The 22,227-nt window shown below is 43.3% G+C and overlaps 3 protein-coding genes across 5 annotated transcripts; 1 reads left to right on the top strand and 2 right to left on the bottom strand.

The window, feature by feature from the left end:
- The first annotated feature begins 673 nt into the window (after window positions 1-673).
- atxn7l3a (ataxin 7 like 3a) lies at window positions 674-11,554 on the top strand. Of its 2 annotated transcripts, XM_030793570.1 has the most exons (14): window positions 674-868; window positions 2,079-2,145; window positions 2,257-2,384; window positions 2,571-2,703; window positions 3,426-3,597; window positions 5,104-5,201; window positions 5,387-5,409; window positions 5,664-5,709; window positions 7,843-7,880; window positions 8,247-8,318; window positions 8,636-8,679; window positions 9,853-9,924; window positions 10,729-10,865; window positions 11,048-11,554. In XM_030793570.1, exons 3-14 carry the CDS (start codon window positions 2,334-2,336, stop codon window positions 11,338-11,340), a joined length of 1,179 nt encoding a protein of 392 aa, XP_030649430.1. In that variant the 5' UTR covers window positions 674-868; window positions 2,079-2,145; window positions 2,257-2,333; the 3' UTR covers window positions 11,341-11,554. The 2 variants fall into 2 exon arrangements, with proteins under 2 accessions (XP_030649430.1, XP_030649431.1); XM_030793571.1 differs by lacking the exons at window positions 7,843-7,880; window positions 8,247-8,318; window positions 8,636-8,679; ... (1 more) ...; window positions 10,729-10,865; window positions 11,048-11,554 and adding an exon at window positions 5,971-6,145.
- A 3,242-nt stretch (window positions 11,555-14,796) lies between these two features.
- On the bottom strand, window positions 14,797-17,238 carry tmub2 (transmembrane and ubiquitin-like domain containing 2). 2 transcript variants are annotated; one of them, XM_030793661.1, is made up of 3 exons: window positions 17,154-17,238; window positions 15,871-16,415; window positions 14,797-15,471 (listed from the first exon to the last, which is right to left on the bottom strand). In XM_030793661.1, the coding sequence occupies exons 2-3, from the start codon at window positions 16,395-16,397 to the stop codon at window positions 15,060-15,062; spliced, it is 939 nt and encodes a 312-aa protein (XP_030649521.1). In that variant the 5' UTR covers window positions 16,398-16,415; window positions 17,154-17,238; the 3' UTR covers window positions 14,797-15,059. The 2 variants fall into 2 exon arrangements, with proteins under 2 accessions (XP_030649521.1, XP_030649520.1); XM_030793660.1 differs by having other exon boundaries at window positions 15,871-16,418.
- Window positions 17,239-17,996: 758 nt separating this feature from the next.
- On the bottom strand, window positions 17,997-21,783 carry asb16 (ankyrin repeat and SOCS box containing 16). The gene is made up of 6 exons (XM_030794043.1): window positions 21,438-21,783; window positions 20,866-21,133; window positions 19,071-19,479; window positions 18,906-18,989; window positions 18,339-18,452; window positions 17,997-18,182 (listed from the first exon to the last, which is right to left on the bottom strand). Exons 1-6 carry the CDS (start codon window positions 21,781-21,783, stop codon window positions 17,997-17,999), a joined length of 1,407 nt encoding a protein of 468 aa, XP_030649903.1.
- Between the last annotated feature and the right edge of the window lie 444 nt (window positions 21,784-22,227).

Genomic DNA, 22,227 nt, shown 5'->3' on the forward strand with positions numbered 1-22,227 from the left:
TAATTTGTATCTCAACTTGGCTAAGCCATCTCTACAGGAGCTCTAGCATTGGCCAGTGCTGTGGGTCAAGTTTGCTGATTTGATCTGAGGGTGGAATGGTTTTTAATTTAGTATGTTTTAGTTTTTATACCCTCCCTCTCCCTGTGTATGTTTATTTGTAGAAATTACTTTAAAGGAAAAAAAAAGAGAACAAAAAAAAAAAATTTAAGGCTTTACAGATTTGTACTGCTGATCTTTGAAACATTTGAATGTTTTCTATGTCCAGATGTGGTATAATGTCCCAGCAATTTACCATTTGGACAAATAAACTTTGTCTTTAACAAATGAACAAAAAAAGTCTGCTTTTTAATATTTTTTATTGCATGTTGCATTGTAAGATGTTTAAAATTGCTGCTGGCAAAAGTCTCATTGTAACTTTATAACCTAATAACAACATAATAAATTTTCATAATATTCGTTTAATGTTCGATAGGTAAGTAAAAATTGGTAGAAAAGTGGATAAAAAGACGATTCTCAGCAAACTCCAGATCTGAGGTGAACTTGTCACATCGAACTAGGTCCGCCGGTTCAAACTGAACATAGAACACATGCACGTAGAACGTGAGCATAGAGCTTTCAAATCGATGTTCCCCACTCGGTGTGTGACTGTTCATGTCTTCGTGAAATATGGCTCCGTATTCTTTATTTCCCCCCTACGTTCCTACCTAAAAATCAGCTTAGTTTGTATAAACAAAGGATCATTTCCAGGCTGCTAATCCGAATTTATTCGAGTTTTGATACCGAGGAATAAATCAATTTATCGATCCAGTCGGAGCAGAATGGTCTTATTACTCATCCATACATAGAGCCTTTCCCGGCCCACAGTCAGGTAAGTACTCACCATAGCCAGAAACAAATCGCCATTTGCAACATATGTGTCTGAGTCAACTGCAGCTTTGTATTTTGTGATGTAATTACATAACTGTCATTCCAGATACACTGTTGCCACTTAGACTCAAAATAACTTCGGCACGATTAATTGTAACTAGCCCTGGTTTCTAGGCAACATAGCGTGAAGAGTATATGGTAGTGAGTCTTCCAATCACTAACTGGTATTTGTCAGGTGAATATACATAACAGTAATATAACTATATTTGGCGATAAATTCCCCTATCCGTTAAACTGTGATTCTAAGACTAGGACTAGCATTAATGGGTTACAACAGCTCCGACAGTGTCAATGTTTACCACTTAGCATCAGATCTGTTGACATTAGCTTGTATTGCAGGCCAAACATTTAACGCGGTGTTTGTAATATCCAGTTATCTGTATGAATGAACTTCAATATATGAATGAGTCACTGAAAGTGTAATATCTGACTGTTTTACCACTCCAGCCTTCGAACAGACGTGTCGTTTGCCGGCTTTCTAGCTTTCGGCTAATGTGTTTGTTTGCTAACGAGAATTATTCACCCAGCTAGCTGGATGGCTAGGCTAAATGAGAGCTGTTATTCATTGTTGAAATATTATCGTTTAAATTCTGCTAACATGAAAATTATATCTCCGATAGACATCCGTTTCTTTGATTCATTTTACTGCAGTGGTTCTGTAGAATGTTAGTCGAGGGTTTGCTATACAGGGTTCAAGGTTCCTACGGTCAAAATTCATGTAGCCTAATGGCTTAGTCTACCAAAATAGTGTTTTTCAAGTCGACAAAACATTTGTAAAATAACAAACGTCGAGAAGATTTTGGGAAAAGTCACAGAAATTAACAGTCATTCTGCCACGTGCATTTGTACTCGTTATTCATCTGAAGTGATCACTGGTAACGTTATTGCTTCCCCTATGTGTGAATAAGGGTGTTACCTTATTCGAAACATTAGTCAAAAAGAAACGTTAGTCAAAGAGAATTCAACTCAAAAATGTTTTTGGTCTTTGTTAACATTGACTAGTCCAAATTACTCTCACATATTCTGTTTCCTTATTTGAGCAACTATCATCATAAAAAATATTTTGTTCATCTCATACGTCTTCGAAAAGTCAGGGAAAAGATTTGGTCGTGAAAGGCTACGACATTAAGTAACAGTTTGTGTCGTTTCAGGAACGTTACTCAAACGGGACCCAAAGATCGACCTCAGCGGAAGGTGGGACCTGTTGACATTAATATTGTAAGTTACAAATAATTTATCGAGCATTATTTCAACAACACAACACCTACTGGAAGTTCATTTTCTCGAGAATAACCGATAATATCGCTGTGTGTCTTCTGTCGTTGACAGTCTCTTGCGGTCCCACGCCAGCCCTAACAGTTACTATGTAGATGTGGCGAAGTTTCCCCCCCTTTTAGTTTTTGCAAATGAAAATGGAGGATATGTCTTTGTCAGGCCTGGACAACACCAAGCTAGAGGTAAGTTTACCGACCTGTGTGGATGCTTAGGCTCCTCCATGTTACACACTCAAATGCTTCATGCTAACGTAAATTAGTTTACAATTTCACAAAGGATTTTTTTTTTATCATTATAGACCTCGATGACGGCACAGTGAAGGCCACCAAAAAATTCATGTTTAATGTGGGGTTTTTTTATGACTGCAGGCCTTGGCTCATGACATTTACTCAGACTTGGTTGAAGATGCCTGTTTGGGGCTTTGCTTTGAGGTGCACCGGGCGGTAAAGCAAGGCTATTTCTTCCTTGATGATACGGACCAAGAGAGCATGAAAGATTTTGGTAATTCTGTTTTATCCACTGTTGGATCTTAATACCTGTGTATTTGTGAACTAGTCACAGTTGCATATTGTAACTTCCTGTGAAACATATAACATTGCAGCACATGTTAATTATGGTACAGTAAACCACCAATGAAGTCACACTGTCCTGAACATAGTGGCTGTGTAAATACACTTCTATCACATAAATCCTTTGCACTGGTTGAGATCTAAAAAAAAATGTAAATATAAAAAGTTATTAAAAAAAAAAAAAACAGTAGGTAACAAACAGCCACAACTACAAAACTGTGTACAGTATAGGCCTACATCCATCATCACACAGAAAGCACACTGTGTTATTACAGACCTGTTCCTATACCCAACTACACTCCTCCTTTCTACACATTAAAACGCTACAAATGCTGCTTGCCTATAACAAGGGATCAGTTAGGGATCCGTCACCCCCTCTGCACAGACCGCCTCCACCATAAGTTTACTGAGCTAGTTATTAAGCTACAATGTGTGATGTCTATATATGTATTTGTATGTTGTGCAGTTGCAATTGCTGTCCTCTGTATTTTGTAATTGTCTATTTATTCTTAAAATGTGCCAAAGATAAAGTTCCCCTTATATGTAAACCTTATGTATAATAAAGTATTCTTGAATGGCTGAATATGATCGACTGCTATTCTCTGAAATACGGCATTGTCCAGTAATGCTGTCTCTGTCTCTTCACTGTCTTAGAAATTGTGGACCAACCAGGAGTGGATATCTTCGGACAGGTATATAACCAGTGGAAGAACAAGGAGTGCGTTTGTCCCAACTGTAGCCGGAGCATAGCCGCGTCGCGCTTCGCCCCTCACCTGGAGAAGTGTCTGGGAATGGGCAGAAACAGCAGCCGCATCGCTAACCGCAGGTCAGTTCACCCGGACCCGCCGGTCAGCCCAGTGACTCTCGCTCGAGCCTGACACGGGTCATCGCCGACCCGACCGAATCCTCTGTCTCGCGTTGATTGACAGCAAGGGCACGGTGCGATGTGGAGTGAATGCAGTTCGCATGCGGATTGAAACCGAGAAACGTTTGAGTTTCTTGACTCGTGTTCACATGATAGCGAAAAAACGTTTACATTTGCATTAATTCATTTTAGGCAGACGATTCTATCCAAAACGGCTTACGAGTGAGGTAGAATACAATCCAAGCATACAGCAGATAAAAGAGACGACTTTTGATTCATGTGCTGCAAGGCTAAGTTTCTAATAACTGACCAGATACAAGCGTGAGGTAGTTGTAGGAAGCAAAAGAGGCGTCTACAGCCAAAGCGAGGAATAAAACAGGACTAACAATCAGGAGCGCTACAGACAATAATCACAAAGTAATTAAAAGCGCAGCGAAGGTTTTCGAAAGAAAAGCATCTCACGCGAGAGCGCCAAGTAATATACGTCATCACAACAGCGCGCGTGTCAATATTAAACGATAAGACCAACAGGTAAGGGGTCGAAGGGTAGGGAACTGAGCTCATTCCGGGGGGCCGGAGGTTAAGGTTAGGGACCGCAGATGGGACGGAGACGGAGCGACTCGTCCCGCCATCGAGGGAGCACGAGACGAGTCGAGCTGGAGACTTCCTCCCGCGCAGTCGAGGAACTTCATCTTGTTTACTCTGCTTTTTCATCACGCTCTTGTGGTCTGGTGAGGCAACGAGTTTCACACTCTGAAAAGCTTTTTTTTTTTTTTCTCCTTTTTTTTTTTTTTACCCTCAGACACGCCAAAGTGGCCAGAGCTGCCCATTTGTTTGGGTTGCTGAAGACATTTTTTTTTTGGGAGGGGGGCAGCTCCTGCATTCAGGCCATCGTCCTTGTAGATGTGGTTTTTGTCCTTACAGCGTTGTGTTATGGAATGAACTTTCGTCCATTCTTGTCTGAAATTGAGATGTTGAAGGCAGACAGAGGAGGCCTTTTAAAAAAAAGAAAAAAAATTAAGCATAGCTACATCATCCTTTTGTCTTTTTGTGACACAAAAATATTTAACCTTGAGTTCCTGAACTCAGTTACCACGGGTGTGTCCTGGATCTGAGGTTCGCGGTTTGGATCCTAACTCTGCCACACTCGTAAACTGTGGCCCGGCGTGTTAAATTTGTCTTAACTTGGGCGACTAGGCCAATATCTCTTTCCCCTTCCTGCTCATCAGTGACCATTTGACAGTCAGGCTGGTGTATTCTTTGGGTAGATCTGTGTGATGGAGGAACCAATGTAGTGAGTGTGTGCTGAAAAGACCTCTAAACCAAGGTCTCTGTTGTATGAGGAAGGGAACTTTCAGGACTGTGGCTTATTGGCTGTTCCAAATTGGGAAAATATGGGAGATTTTGTGTGTTTTTGTGTTTTGTTTTATTTTTGTGACTCACAGCACTGCCATTTGCTCTGTGCAGAATAGCAAGCAGTAACAACATGAGCAAATCTGAGAGCGACCAGGAGGACAACGATGACATTAACGACAACGACTGGTCTTACGGCTCAGAAAAGAAAGGTTAGAGGGGCGTCCTACTCTTGTTTCTCTCTCTCTCTCTCTCCCTCTCCCTCTCTCTCTCCCTCTCCCTCTCTTTCCCCCTCTCTCTCTCCCTCTCTCTCTCCCTCTCTCTGTCTCGCCCCCTCATTTTTAAAGAGAGGTGCTTCATCTCTAATCAGTCTCTTATTTCTGTATCACTTCAACAGCCAAGAAGAGAAAGTCAGACAAGGTAAGTCATGGATTTTAATCTGGTTACTTTGTTTTTAGATCAGGGCTATTCACTTTGGCCGGGTGAAGCACCCGTTTATGGCAGCCGAGCTCTTCACCTCCTAATTCGTCTAATAAACCCTCGGCCCTTTCCCCGTGGCCTTGGTTAGTGACCCCTGCTCCAGAAAGGGTATCTAGTGATGTATTGATTTGCTCTGACTCCACCAAACCAGCCTGTATAAGTCCCTACACTGACTATCAGTTTTGTTCCTACAGAATCCCAACTCCCCCAGGAGGTCCAAATCCTTAAAGCACAAAAACGGTGAGTTTTGCTTTGTAGACAAATCTGTTTGTTCTCATATGTGACACCCATTCTTATTCTCTCCTTTCTGAGTTTTTTTTTTCCCCTCGCCTGCCTCTGTCCTTCGTGCTTTCCCGTGTCAGAAATCCGGGTTCCGGTTGGAACCGTTTACTCGAAAAAAAGACAGACATAGACGTAGTTTAGAGAAGGTCCCCCAACATCGTTACAGGCTCATAGTGTGTGTGTGTGTGTGTTAGATGTTTGACTCTCTGGTCTTTTCAGTTTTGCTTGGCCCCAGACAGCAAGCCGCGGATCAGGAGGCCCCTTGTATGCTGTTGCGCGATGGGGAATTTCCTCAGTGAGAGAGAAATGAAAAGACTGCTCAAGGACTACCCCGCCCCAATGTGTGGGGGTCAAAGGGCAAAGGTCAGGACCGGAGGAGTTGTAGGCAGGGTGCGCAGCCTTATTGGGAAGAGGTTTTTTGGTTTTTTTTTTTTTCCTGCAGGAAGCGTCCACGGTTGGAAACTGCTCGTGGAATAGAAATGACTTTGTGAGGAAGAGGAAGAGGAGGAGGAGGAGAGAATGGAAAAAGGTGAAAGGAGTGGCCAGTAAGCCCGAAGCAGCCGATTTCAGAACGCGTTGTCTTTCTCTGACACAACCCCCCCCGGCCCCGCCCCGCCCCCACGACTTAATCTAGGTGTATTTCACGCCTGCAGTTCACATACAAAGGCGACCGCTGAATAGATCATGAAGAAAAACGAAGAAAAGAGAAGAGCTGGGGAAAAAAAAAAAAGGAAACTTAAGATGTTCACAAAAATCAATCATGTGCTATAGTATTAGCATGATATTTCTATCTAGTCGTTTTCTTTTTTCTTACTGCACCTTGGTAATCATTGCCAAAAGAAAAAAAAAAAAAGAAATGTTTGTCTAGCGTAGAGACAAAACCACTCAGCACTTCAGAGAGAAAGTGTTACGTTTTTCTCCGGTATATCTGACTTTTAGGACTAATCTCCAGTAACCCTCCTGTGGTTTCGGAGTTGTGAATAGACATGTCTGTGTGCTACACTGTCTGTTGGTTTCAGCTCTTTCTCTGTCTGCTCTTGTGCTCTTGTGAGTTGTGCATCATTTTTTTTGTGTGTGTGTGTGTGTGTGTGTGTTTTTCTTGCCTGTTTTGTACATATCTTTATTATTATTATTTGAATTTTTCTGTGACTTTCGTATCATGTTTTTGGTGTATATCAAATGGTTATGTCTGTTGTGTTTTCTGACTGTGCAGATTTATTTAATAGTGCAAAGAAAAAGAGAGAGAGAGAAAAAAAACAGTTGAGAAATAAGAAATAGAGGAAACGCTGCTGTCCGTCATCGGGGACAAGTTCTCTCCTAGCCTCTGTAATAAACGACCTTAATACAACCCCAAACCTGCCTGACTGATCTGTCTTTTGGCCCAAACAAAAGAAATTCATATCGTTAGCAGGGAAAGTGGCAGGTGTGTTAATGATTGTTCATACAAGCTTCCCAACCTTCTCCACATAACAACAACCAATTCCCATCGTGACCGGATCGTTCGGTTGGTCCGCAGCTGCTCTGTCTAGAAGTATAAAGTGGATTTGGTTTCAGATAGCAGACGGAGCATCTTTTTTTTGTTTGCTTTAGCACAGAGGGAAAATTGGAAATCTTCTGTAAAGCTAATAGACGTAGCTTCATGTGTCGGGAAGAATTCCATTCACACTGGTTTACAACCTACTGAAAAATGATGCTACTACTAGCTTTTAATACACACAGAGATAACTGTGTCCATCGTATCTCACTAAATTCTTACACTTCATACATAGGTGGATTATTTGACTAGCTATTCAGTGTGGCAAGGACATGATGACCACATGAACAAGTGACACCAAGTTTGAACCGTATGTCAACCCACTGCGAAACCTCATTGGGTTTACTTAGCATTCTCTGCCCACAGGTCGAGGAAACTCAAACAGGCTATTCAGCTGCTTGCCTGAGAACTTTACACTGAAGTCAACTGCTTTTTATGTATGCTCCAAGAAAGCTGTCAAAGCCAAGCGCTTGCATTTTCAGCTAACTGTTCGCCTGTCCCTTCAAATGACAACTTTTAAGTCAGAACTTAAAGTTCTCTTGTTTCTCTGTTTGCAGGAGAACTCAGTAATAGTGTGAACCCTGATCTCTACAAGGTACATTTTCCAGTTCAGTACTTTCTGAAAAAAAAGTGTGTCTTTTTGTCAATAAACATCACTATACCAGATCAGTAGAATTCCTCTCTTAAAGCTTCTACTGAAAGAGCCAGTGAGTACATGCACTTCAGTAATCTCCGCTTATACAAAGCTAATATTGCTTTACTGCTCATAGATGCAGTTCTCTATGACACATAGAGTATATGTCTTTATTATAACACATAGCATGTTTTCTTAAAAAAAAAAAATCAAGCTCTTATGACATGTGGAAACATAAATAGGTTATGAAAGTCAGTCTCTCACATTTGAAGCAAAGAAGCTAGGCTAAGTTTAATTAAGCACAAAACTCTGCTCTCTGCTCTATAGTACAGTAACTACAGTTCTGGGATCAGCTACGAAACACTTGGCCCAGATGAGCTTAGGTCCTTGTTGACAACGGTAGGTCCTGCTTTTTTTAAATGTAATTTTTTTTGTTTATTTTAATTTTTCATCTTTTTCAGACTCCGTTCATCCATGCATATGCATACACATCTATGAACCAGTTATTCATTCCGCTCTCAAGTTATTATGCTATGCTTCTGTTCATGGCCTTTCGCTCTCCTTCTCATCCAGTTCTCTCTCTCTCTCTCTCTCTCCTTCCATCCATCAATCATTTCTTGTCACATTTCATACTCTACTTCTGAGTTATAACAGAGTAATAACGTCATTCATAAACATTTTGAGTCATTTAGACCTGTTGTCTTTTCTTTCATTAGCAATGTGGAGTTGTGTCTGAGCATACAAAGAAGATGTGTACACGGTAAGCAAACGCATTCACCTCAGCCTTAAACCAACACAGAGCCAAAGAAGAGAATCCTACAAAAGACTCATGGTTAAAAACATCTCCCAAAAACATCTCGCATGTACAAACACAGAGTAAAAGATGTTGCAGCAGATAGAGGATATTACAACAGATATCCCTGTTCACTCACACATACACATCCACAAACACCCGTACACAAAACTCTTCCAATGCTATTCTATGATAGTAGGGTAGCTCGACATTCCAGTAACGCTAGCACGTTGTTATGGACTTAAATGAAGTCATCTTCTGCCGCATGTCGACCCGTATTACATATTGTCAAGTTCCTCCACTGACTGTTATTATTAATGTTATTAATTTTTTTTTTTTTTACCTCCTTTAAATTCTATCTTTGAATTTCAAAACAGGTTATAGTTTGTGCGACTTCGCAGAAACTCTGTGTCAGTTTCAAGACACGTTCAGATTCTACCAAAGTGTGTTTTTGGTCAAGAAAATGTGTGTCAGTGTGTGTGACTGTGTCTCATTTTCAGTCATAACTTTAAGGTGCAATCCAGATACAATGCTGAAGCAGAGGAGCTAATGGAGTCTGATTATTTGTCATGTTGAGTGTGTATGTGGACAGTGTGAAGGTGTGGTGAATGGCATGATCATTTTCATTGGTTCCTGATGGAAACGATCATGTTGTGTTGGGACTAATTGTGAACGGGAACACAAGTGGCAATTTTATATGAAACATCAATTTCTTTCACTCTTGCATTCCTTTAAATCACTGGGTAAACCTTTTTTTCACCTTTTTTTTTTAATTTCACGAACAAAGATTTCTCTGGAGAATGGCATGATTCTAATTGGCTACCATTTCCTTTTTCAAAATTTTTTTGATTGATACATTTTACCCTGGATTTAAATGATCTTCATCCTGATTGGACAGAAACATTAATCTGTTCTTCTCTAATTGGGCAAACAGAGGCTGTTACAAGGCAACATCTGTCTTGAATGGTTAGAGACTTTTTGGACATCGCAGCCTCACCCCCTCCCCTCTCTCACCCCAATTTCTAACCTCTTGTTCCTATACCCCTTCTGTATTTGATTGGCTACTGCCGATGTCCGTCCAGTCTCTTGACCAATCAGTGTCTCTGGTACAGTGCGTAATGCCACGTTGTGTCCCGGCAGGTCCCATCGGTGTCCCCAGCACACGGACGAACAGAGGAGGGCAGTCAGGGGCTTCCTCCTGGGGCCGTCCGCGTGAGTCTCACCCCCCCCTCCCCCCATATCCCTCTCTCCCCGTCTTTACCTATCTCTCCTTCTCCATTTCCCCCTTTCTCACCCCAGACCTTATTTCTGTCACAACTCATCCTCCTATGACTTCTTGAAAACCACCAAATACTTTTTGTGTACAGAGATCTGGGAAACGTGTAGGACCATATATTGACCCTTGCTGCACTGAACCCGGTTTACAAAGACTCTATGTGATCGCGTGGCTTTTTTTTTTTGTTTTCCTGTGCTGTGTGTATTTGTTTTGTAAAGGAAGTATACACTGGGGTCTTGTATATCATTACGGAAACTGAATGGATTGTTTCTTTTCAGCCCTCATCTTACCCATTTGTTTCTACTTGCTTGATAACTCTACTGAAGGTCAAGCTCTAGTGTAAAAGGGAACTTAAAGAATACTCTACGTGTAAACTGGGTGTAAACTGTTACGGTGATGTAATGCACCTAGATGCTAGTGCCTTTCACAAGCTCAGATTTCACCACTTTTTTACTCATCTATCCTCTTTGTAATCCGTGTGATACTGATAGAATCAGTTGTACGACGAGTCAGCAGAATTGCAATGTTTTTTGCTCATACGCCGTGGAACAGCAGTGCCAAAACTGTTAACTATTGGTCTGAGCTACACTAGCCGCGTATACAGAGCACAGGAACAAGGCAGAGGCACGTAGGCCTAGATCAAACTTTTTTTTTTTTTTATTGTCCCGTAGACTCGCTGCATTAGCAGTTCTTTTGAAAGCCGTCGGTCTGTACTTAGCCTGCAACTTGGTGATTGACAGGTCGACGCTGCCCGATCCCGACACGCTGCTGGAAGGTGACGGATACGATGTCTCTGATGGACAGCTCATTATGGGCCGTCTCCAGTGGGAAGGCTCATCAGATATATCCCCTTCAGACTCCGCCTCCTCTAAAGCTAGTGAGTTTAGCCCTTCTGTACAATATACCGTACACGATGTGAACACCAAAGAGACTCTACTTCATTTTTCAAGGTTATTAGGTCAAGGTCATTTTCTTTTTATCCGATAAAGTCGCTCATTCTCTCTTTCTCTCTCTCTCTCTCTCTCTCTCTCTCTCTCTCTCTTTCTCTTTCTCTCTCAGGTACCAATAACTCAGACTCTAAGAAACCGAAGAAAAAGAAGAAACTTAGCTCTCTGGCTCTGAACAGTTCAGGAGGAGGAGAGAGAGAAAGAGTAGGGGAACGGGAGAGAGAGCGAGGTGGAGGAGGAGGAGGAGGGGGCGGAGGCGGAGGAGGGAGTAGTAGTGGAGTTGGTGTTGTCGTTGGAGGAGGTAGCAGTAGCAGTTCCCAGGGTTCACTGGGCTTGTCAAGTCGTAAGAAGAAACCAAGGCTGCCAGCACCGCCTGCCCCCAGTATCTATGATGACCTGAACTGATGTGATGGCCGGAAACAGAGAGAGAGAGAGAGATGTTTACCCCACACACACACACACACACACATATATTGAATCTTGAGGCTTGTTCAGTGTATTTGTTTGGTGTATTTTATTACACATCAGAGGGTCACTGACAAATGCTTTCATTATTTTTCCCAAACCTCAACACAGTGCTAAGCAAGCTGTGTTGCTTTAGTGCTTTCTCTGTGTGTGTGTGTGTATGTGTGTGTGTGTGTGTGTGTGTGTGTGTTTGTGTCTGAGAGAGAGGGAGTAAGTGAATGTTTGGCACTATTTTAAAGATGTTTTCAGTAGTTGTATTCTCAGAGTGACTAAGAGAGCTGTGTTGCACAGTGTGAATGAGTATTTATGTGGAAGTTTTTTGGGGGGGGGGGGCATGTTATTGTATATATGTTTGTATGTATATGAATGCGTGTGAGTGTGTGTGTGTGTATTCGTACTCAGTGCTTATACCTATGCAGTGAAATGACTTGTGCACGCTTGTGCTCTGTACTGCATCTGAATATTAATATTGTCTTATTAATATATTTTGTGTAATTGTGCCATGGAGTGCCAGGTTCAAATGTGCTTGTGTGCGTGTGCGTGAGAGAGAGGCAGATTGACTATGATTATAATTGAATGCATGACTGTCCTTGAATTACAATTTCTGTCAAAAGATCGGGAGGTTAGGTGAATGTTAATACAGCCCTACCCCTCCACACACACACAGACACACACACACACACACACTCACACTGCTCCCGCCCCCACCCCCAACAGGTCAAATGCCTGTTCTTTAACCATCGCTTAATCATGTTACAGTGTCTTCAGCTTCTCTGCTTTCTAAATGAGAACAATCCCATTTTACATGGGCCATTTATAAATGCTATCAGCTATATAATGATAATTCCTTGTAGACTTTACCACAGCTTAATATTATGAAAAATACAACCTTTATCCAACTTCTCCTTCCTCCAGCAGGCGGTATTGGGGTAATTGTTTTCAGCTTGTCTTCTTTGACCAAGTGTGGAAGGTAATTCGAAGTGGAGGACAGGAATGGAATAGAAAAGTCTAGAAATGATGTCACTGAAGTATAAACGGTGTTCTGTTTCATGGAATGCAATCGAAGCTTTGACTTCCGACGTAGTGGATTCTTCCTTGAGAGTCTTAGGACGTCTTTTCCTTTAGTTTTTATCCTTCTGTCCTGTGTTCCACCTCATGTCGGTCTATCTGTTGTGATGCCCACTAAGGAATTCAGCATGCATGTTTTTTTTTTTTGTTTGTTTGTTTTTCTGTTTGTTTTCTTAACGACCGTGGTGAAGAGTAAAGCTTAATTTTAAGCTCAGTCGGCCCTCTAAGCACTTATTTGTTTTCATTTTTATCTGGACTGAGAACCAAACTTCTTTTTTTTAATAATATTATTATTGTTATTGAGAAAGACTGTACTGTGTAAACGTTGGAATGACAAAAGCACTTAAAGTCAGAATCAACCTTTGTCGTCTTTCCCTCAGACAGAGGATGGAACTTTGTAATGAATTAATAGTTTTTATTGTTACTGTCTTTTTGCAATTTGTTGAGGCTTCAAGCTTAGAGGCCCGTCGGCATGCGTCCGTGCAGTGATAGAAGGTGAACATTTGGACTTTCATAGTGACATTCCATTTGCATGAAAAACTAAAAGAAGGAGAATGGTTCAGTCCGTCACGCCGAAAGGCGTAACGTATGCACGCGTGGATTGCGCGTAATACATGTTTTGTATACAGCAAACCACCAAATGTTTCAATTTTTTTCTGGGTTTGTCAGATTGTACTGTATTTCCTTCATTTGTATTCTGAATAAAAATCTCTATCATTCTGGATTCAGAAATCTTTACCGTCGGTATCGACTTTGTTCTGAATTGTCTCTGCTCGTCATGCTGAATTCGTGAAACTACACAAGTTGCATCACTGAGGTAGCAGCGGTACAAACGATCAAACCAAACTCTTTTTTTTTTTTTTTTTAAATGATCTCTGTTTTGGGCGTTTGAGAAAAGGGACGTGGACAAAAGAGCAAGCAGCACAAACGATTTTACAACTCAAGCAATGTTTATTCTGCGTGGCTGCACGGAAGCAAAGAAAGAGAAAAATAAAAACCATTTCTTTTTTGAAACTGACATTTCTCTGTGGGCCGCCGACACATCGAAAATGTGATAAAAACGTGTTGGATCACAAACGTTATTCCTGCTCTGTTTTACAGCGCCCCCCCCCCCCCCCCCCCCCCCCCCGCTTTTTCCTTGTTTGTTCGTTTATCTTCAACTCTAAAAATGCCTCATTCAGAGACTAGAGATGCAAGTGCACTATGCAGACAATAATTATGTTTCTGAAATCATTAAGCCCTAAAGTGTAAATCACATGTTTTGACAAAGTTCATCTATCACCTTATTTATTACAATATTCATGAATTACGCCATACTTATTTACACAGACTTTACAGAATCATACATTTTTTCATTTCATTCTTATCAATTTCATCTTTAAAATGACACTACGGCTTGTTGACCGTCCTATCTTACATGATGTGAGATTCATTTGAATAAAAACCTAGTCGAACAAAACATAAAGAGAGTACGACGTTGGCCGGTTCTTCATTGTAACTACTGAATTGGGTTTTTTTTGTTTTGTTTTTTTTTTGGTTGTTTGTTTCTTTAATTATTATTTATTCCAGAAGAGAGAAAGAGGTTTAGGAACTAATCCATTGGTGAAATGTGACAAAACATGCAGCCGTGTCCTTGTTAATACACAATAGCTCTAAATAAATACAAAACTTAACGGAAGTCAGCCAACAAATGGAACAAGTAACGAATGAAATGAAAGGACATATTGCAAATGTGCTTGTGTGAAATGGTCCATACATAAAATAAACAAAAACAAAAACAGTCGTTTGCTATTCATTTTGTTTGTGCGTGTTTACAAAACATATGATTGCTTATCCTTCTCTAACGTATGAGAGTGTGTATAAGGTCCCCTTCTGTGATTGGACGAGACCAAATGAGGCAAACTGGACTATAACTGACCACCAGAGCAAAAGAGGACTTAGCTATATCCATTCGAATAATGGTTTCCACCCCAACAGATGAAGGGAACCAAGGTTGAAAAGGGGCCTTTAGATGTCATTAAATGTGATGCAGAAAGTCTTCTGTACGTTTCGAATGCCTGGACGATTGTTGACTTAGCTTCTGAAAAGCAAATTTACAGCTGAACGGAACTTTATTCACGTACATACGCACACTCACACTGCTTTGTCTCTCTCTCTCTCTTTTCTTTCTCAGTCACACATCCACTGCTTTAAAAGGCACAACTCCTTAACTACTTGTTTTTTTCCCCCTCTGTAAAAATGCAAAAAAAAAAAAAAATCTCCTTTCCATCCTCAATGCATTTCAAAACACAAAGCCTGACCATTTTCTGCCTTTCTTTCTCATTCCTTCATCTGTTGTTTTTTTTTTTTCTATCTCTTTTAGACTGCACTCTCTAGCAAAGCCCTAAAGTTAACATATTAGTTCATTCCAGGAACTGCTGTTAATTTCAGCTTTCGTGGCATCTTACGAATGTTGGAACTTTACGGAAGCCCGCGTAAAAAAAACCCCCACCGTTCAAGGTTCACTCTATCACTCTCACTTCAGACACTCTTTGTCCGCCCCCGTTGCTTTCGTTCATCTGTCTGTCGAACCTTTCGTCTCTTCGTCCGCCTCACCGGGTGTGCATGCCGAAGATGAGGAAGCTGAAGAAGACGGTCACGCCGACCAATGATACGGTGGCGGGGGCAGTGAAGAGCTGGCGGTAATTGATCCGGAAATACCAGACCACCGCCAGCAAGACGACGAACACGGGGACCACCAGGCTGCCCGTGCTGAGAGTCAGGCCGGCCGAACGGAGACCACCGCCGAGGGCCGAGGGCGGCCCGGCAGGGGCGGCCTCCTCTGGGTTGCTCTCGGCCGGCGCCTGGGGCTGGGCCTGGGGCTGGGGCTGGGTCTGGGAGACGTGGCAGTGGAGAACGCTGTTGTGGGTGATGTTGAGGGACAGGAGGGTACGACGGGGGTCCTGGAGAAGCTGGCCTTGGTAAATGAGCTTAATCTGACGCTCACGGCCGGAGAAATACTTACTGGAGAGAGAGACAGAGAGAGAGAGAGACAGTATGAGTTTCTTAAAGCATTTCTGACAATTCCCAGTGGTTTTTGAAAACTGAATGGGTGCTCTGAGACTTGGGGGAGGGGGAGGGGGGGTTCCCCGTTTTTCTGATCATCTGCATGCCTCGTTGGGCTGACCTTCATGGCTTTAGTGACACCCAACTGTGCTGTTGCTAACACAGGGACACCAGCTTGTAATACCAACTTTTTGGGTGCAATGTCATTTCCTATGACACCATATGGGCATGAGACTATTTTTAAGTGTAAAAATGCATATGGCATAGAAAGGAATATGTGAAGCCTGTTGCTGGGGTTGCTGCAGTATGGGATGACAATGGGTGTTTGTGTGTGTGTGTGTGTGTGCGTTTGCAAACCTCTTCAGCACCCCGACTGTGTCACATGGCCTCAGTATAACCAGCTCCTCGGTGTCGTTGAGAAATTTGAGTCGCACCGTGATACAGGACGCTTCGTCCTCCTCTTCCTCCAACCTGTCCTCTTTCTCTTCCTCTTCCTCCTCCTCCTCAAACCGTACCCTGTGCACTTTTTTCCTCAGTCCCTGAATATCCAGCAGCTCTGCTCCTACTCCTCCATCCTCTTCTCCCCCATCTTCTAAGCCCTGCTCCCCTTCTTCCGGTTTCTCCTCCTCTGGAGGAGCCTCACCCTGCTGCTCCATCGGGTCGGAACCAGACGGAGGTCCCACGTAGCTGTCGTGGGCCCCAAGCCCGATGAGAGAGGCATGGGCGCCCACGGTGAGGATGGTTCCCAGAATGTGGTCTCCGCGCTCGGCTACATGGGTGGAGAGCCAGGCCAGAACCAAAGCGAGGACCAGAATGAGGGCTCCACCCAAAGCTGTGGCCTCCTCGCTCACTCCATCCAACACAGTCAGAGCACACACTGCCATCCCTGACCCTCGCTGACCCTTCTGGGCGAGAGGGAGATAAAGGCGAAAAGGCGAGAACACCGTTAAGAATTATTTAAGATACAAATAACGGAACGGAACGGAACGGATGAGTGGCCGTTTTAAACATCTGCTCCCTACACTGAATTTACATTTGTGATTTTAAAACTGATACGCACACTGCGTATTCTAATACTGTCTAAACGTGTTCGTTTATGTTTGTTAAACAGCAGTTACATAGCTAGGTTGTTTCACTGACACTGGTAATCAACGTTAGCGGACTCATACGTAGAATTGACACGTTTAGAATAGCGATTCCGTTTAGAATATGGCAGTGCCAGACTTTTTTTTCTGGGCACTACAAAAAACATCTTGGCCAGCGATTACTTAACAGCTTATTTAGGCATGGCTTGGCTAGCGTTAGCCAGCAACACACTAGGAAACTAAGGCTAGTAGGCTGGCTCGTATCGCTCGCACGACCGTTTCCCAAAATATCAATTAGAATTATGTTTAACACACATAATTGCGGCTTAATTAAATGCTAATAAACGGTTTACTCAAACAAGACCAAGACTAAAACGTAAAGGGGTCCGTAACCACTCCTAACATAACATTAGCTACGCTGGCTAACATTCAGGAACTTGCTAAAACGGCAAACAAGGACGACCTTCGTTAAGAAGTATTAAAAGCCCAACATCGATACTTCCTACCTAATTCAATAACGTACGTGGGCGTTATTAGATACGGAATGCAATTTACCTGAAATCTGGTCAAATCATGATGGGTCACAACCTGTCACCCAGTTTTTATCCCACCTATTCCCTGCTGCCTCCAGCCAGATAAACACACACACATACACACAGCTGACGCTGCGTCAGCACAGGACATTTGACGTAACGTCCACAAGTACACAGGGAAGGTGCTCTACCGTTCGGGGTGTTTCCAATAACCTGTAATAAGGTTGAGGGAAGAATACACATAGTCGTTGTGGGATAAACTGTTGTTAACATATTATGGACAAATTGTCCACACCCAAAGAGGTAATGCCTGCAACGGCGAGGATCCCTTTAAAACACAACCCATAGGCAGCTCATAGCTGGTAATAACATTTAATGTGTAGCTTTCTCATCACAACATTTTTAGTGAGTTTCCAGGAAACACGTCAGATATTATTGTGCGCTATGACAGTCCTGTCAAAAGTGATTGTACTGATGTACTATAACTAATATAAATTAAACTGCATTTGTTAGCAGGATGATAAATAGAATGTCTCCCACAACATGAAACACGTATTTAAATGACAAAGTTGTGCATATTGTGATGTGTTGTGTCCTTCATATGTTTCGTCCTTCATGTGTTTTTGCTGTTCCTCACAATTTCACATTTATATGCATTCCTCAATGGGGAATTTATTACGGAAAGTGACTCCTGTTCTGGTTAAAGAATTCAGATGAATCAGTTGCCTCCGTGAACGCTTTTTACTAGACGGTGCTGGGTTGAATGCACAACACCGCATACGGTATTGTTTCGCTCCGGCTCTGATGTTATCCTTGTCAAGGTTAAACTGAGGACGATGTTTGTTTTGGTGCTTGTTTTTGACTTTCACTGCAGCTGTCCGGTTGGACGTAACAACAGGTAGGCTTGCAACGAGCTAGGGATATCTAGCTTGTTAAAAGTAAAATGACACAGCGACCCCAAGTGGCGTCGCAGTGAACAGCGACACAAGTGCTGTAGAGAACGTGGTTGGCCGCTCATTCTTCGTAACGAATCAAAGAAAGACCGATACTCCTAGGAATTAAAAAGATAAAAAAAAAGGAAAAGTTTGAGAAATCACACAGTTAAGGAATATATGGCACACTGTGAGAAATGCAAGCACATTATGCAAACGCTAAATTGTGTCAAGTGGAGATATACTTGTGTTCCCCAAGCGGGAAATCCTCAGACCTTATGTAGATCGGCTTGGATTTCATCTAACCAGTTGTCACATGCTGGTACGACTTCGTAGCAGTTAATCAGAACCTCCAGGGTAGCTGGAGACAAGATGCAGTGCTTCAGCATCTACAGAGAGAAACAGAGAGACAGAGAGAGAGAGAGAGAAAAAAGAGAGAGATGGAGAACGGGATAGAGAGATCCATTACAGAGACATGCTCCATTACATTCAATTCTTGGCCCTAACATCTCACTTCACTGAGTTACTGATGACGGTTCAGCAGTTGCCTGGTAGCTTGCTGACACCATGCTTCTATGAGTGCAGAGAGGATGTTTTATAGATGATCTGGTCCCTGCTATGATAGTGCTGTACTTTGCAGGAGACAAGCGATAAATTGTAGTGTAGATATACAGTGTTAGAGATGCAGCTTCATTGTCTTTTTTTACTGTAGATTATTAGGATGCATTTGGTCATAGATGTAAAATGACATAGATGTGAAGCAGCTGAATGGTAGTACAGTTGCACTGCCGGTGTGTGTGTGTGTGTGTGTGTGTGTGTTTGGGGAGGGGGGGTGTTCTGACCTTTGGAGGTGGGGGTTGTGCTCCGTGGTTCAAAAGGGAACGTGCCACCTCGTCTGGCTGTTGGTCGGGGTAGTCTTCCACCACCTGTTGAGAGAGGGGACAGTTGTTTTGTGCATGTGTGCGTGTGTGTGTGTGCGTGTGTGTTTTCCTGTGTTTCTCACTCACCTGTAGAAGACAGTCCATAGGGGTATATCCTAAACAGTTGGCCGCGTCTGGGCAGGCACCTTGCTGCAGCAGCAGCTCTACAATACGCGGGCTGCAGTTCAGGCAGGCATTGTGCAGGGCCGTATGCTGCTTTCTGCCCGCCGTGCGGGCGTCGGCTCCGGCTTCCAGAAGCTTCTGCACCACGCGGAGGTACCGTCCGGCTTCGGAGGGCCTCTCCGCACCCGCGCAGGCCGCGTTGAGGGGCGTCTCACCTTCCCGGTTTTGGGCGTGCACGTCTCCTCCGTGAGACAGCAGGAGTTCGACGTGCTCCTCCAGGCCGCGACGGCACACCACGTGGAGAGGGGTCAGACGGGACTCCCGCGAGCACACGTTCACCTCCGCTCCTCCTGTTACCAACAGCTCCGCACACCTACACAGAACAGATAACACAGCGACTGTTAATTAAACGGAAACCTCACCTTTAGTTTCACTGTAGAAGAAACTACATATTTTCTAGAAAAACAAAGTGTTTCGAAACTCCTGGGATATTGGCAGCTAAGCAAGGGAATCACCTTCAAGACTGTTCTGACCAACACCTGTGCATGAGAATATAAAATATGACTCTTTAAAGTGTTTTTTTTTTAATTACCTCCAGTTTAGTCAGTAATAAGTAACATACAACAGTACGTAAGAGAAAACACGATAAGCCACACAAAAACAAGCTAACGCTAAATTCTGATTTTCAAACACTACTGTTCCAGACACCTGTTATATCTAACATGGGAGTCTACATTCAAATCCCTGTAAGTTTTTACTGTCTCATTTTAGACAGAGGAAGAAGAAGAAGAAGAAGTTGAAGTACTTTGTCACACACACACACTGAACAGTGAAATGCAGCCTCTGCATTTAAGCCTTCCTAACACCAGTGAACACACACACACACACACTGCAAGCTAGCAATGGGCAGCTGTCATCGTGCTTTGGTCGAGGTGGGAGGAAACTGGAACACCCCCGTGCAAACACAGGGAGAACATGCAAACTCCACGCTGAAAGGGACCTGGGGCGGACAGTATTCGAACCCAGGGCCCTCCTGCTGTGAGGCAACAGCGCTAACCACTGAGTTACCATCGAGACAGACAGATTACACAACCACACTTCACTGTACTTAAACGTAAAAGATAAGATATGAGAGAACGTGAGCATATGACTCAGAGGAAGTCTACTGTGATGTAACATATCAGCTGGATGACACTGTGTAGGACAGAGACGGTGTCATTAAATTAGAGCAGAGATAAAACTACAGGCCGAGGAGAAGTTAGCTTAGCACCAGATCACTGCACTCAGATGTGTAACAGCCAAAATGTGATAAAAATGAAATATGTAACACAAATGTAACCCAGTGTAACTAAATGAACAATTGTCGCGTTATCCCTCATGCTGCTCCTAGTCTTAATGGTGTGATAAAAGAGACCAACTGTAACAGGGTGTTACAACAGTTTACTTCGGGTTGTTACAATATTCCTGAAGATGTAGGGAAACATCACGGTACTCCTGGAGCCAAAAATTGTATTATTGCACCTCAGGATATTTGATCTGTCAGTTATGGTTTTGTGTTCTGTAGAAATGATACCTGTAAGCTTTATGAAATATTCATAGTATGAGTTATAGTCGTCCCAAAGAAGAGGGATCCAATGCAGGGACACATCCTGTGTTTAAATGCTATGTTACAGCTTAGTATAGGACGGATAAGATCTAAGTCTTAGGGCTGGGCTTGACAGTACCAACAAGAGCATGTTGCCATGACAATCCCACTTACTGGTACGTGTCGGCGACGTTGCAGAGGTGAAGGGGCGCGTTGCCGTCGGCGGCCAGGACATTGGGGTCGGCTCCGTGGTCGAGGAGCAGTCGTACGCAAACGTGGTGTCCTCCCGAACAGGCGTCGTGCAGCGCCGTCCGACCCCCGGGGTCGTCGTCCACCTCGGCCCCCCGAAACAGCAGCTCCTCCACGCAGGCAGAGTGCCCCCTACTGGCTGCCAGACGCAGCGCGGACGTCTGCTTCACTTTGGAGGAGAGGGTCCACATACCTGCAGGAGAGGAGAGGAGAGGAGAGGAGAGGTGAGGAGAGAAGAAGGGAAAAAGGAAACAAAAAGACAGACAAAGAAAAAGGGAAAAAGACATAAAATATTCCGTAATTCTCTAACGTACTCTTTAAAGCTGACACGTAATAGAAAACACACGAAATAAAATATCCTGTAATTCCAAGCATAACATTTCAGTTCCGGACTGGCACGTTCTGGTCTACCCATTAACGCCTCACGCCGCAATTTAAAATGTTACTCCGCCGAAGATATAAAGTCCACCCCTGTATGTGCTGAAATGAAGCCCTACCCATCTCTGGAGTCCACACCATCTCTTCATGCACCGTCTCCATCAAAGCGTTCACCATGCCCGGCTCTTTAAGCACTGCGTACACCCCCCGCATGTCCCCGCACATGAAGGTGTTGTGGACGGCCGGGTCCCTGCACCTGAGCTGAGGGGGCGGGGCCCGGACCTCCTGGATCTTCCCTTGCTTGCGTGGGGGGGTCCTGGTCGCCGCGGCGACGGACAGCGGCCTCCGCGCCAGGGCCCGCCTCTGGGCGAGGGCCCGCCGCTGGTCCTCCCACTCTTGCACCTCCCTCTCCAGCCTGAGAGATCGAAGGGAGGCCGAGGTGAAAGCGAAGGTATCCCGGGACATGGTCCAAAGGGTTTCTGAATTTTCTCCCTCTCGTGGGACCTGGAATCACCCACGCCAAAGGTAGAATGATTATGACAGGGAATAAAGGGGCGATAAGCAAAAAATGAACATATTTGACAGGTAATGAAAGTAAATATGTGTGTATCAAGAAAAAAATGCCATTAGTGTAGAGAGGCGCACAAATGATGTCAAACTGAGTTTGTTAAAGTAGCTTAAACATTCACTTTTATTACAGAGGCATTCATTTTTAAGCAAAACGATTAAAAGCAATAATTGCTCACCTTCAACCTTAAACCTAGGGACAATATGGAGGTTAAGTCAGTCAGCTATACTCTGAACATGCCAGTCTCATCCCAACTCTTACTGAAGACATCAAAACAGTCGTCAAAGAGTTTTTAACAGTGGTAGAATTATTTTCACAATTTTTCCTATCCGGTAAAAGAA

The sequence above is a fragment of the Chanos chanos genome, chromosome 16 (genome assembly GCF_902362185.1).
Source record: "Chanos chanos chromosome 16, fChaCha1.1, whole genome shotgun sequence".
Classification (NCBI taxonomy): domain Eukaryota; kingdom Metazoa; phylum Chordata; class Actinopteri; order Gonorynchiformes; family Chanidae; genus Chanos; species Chanos chanos.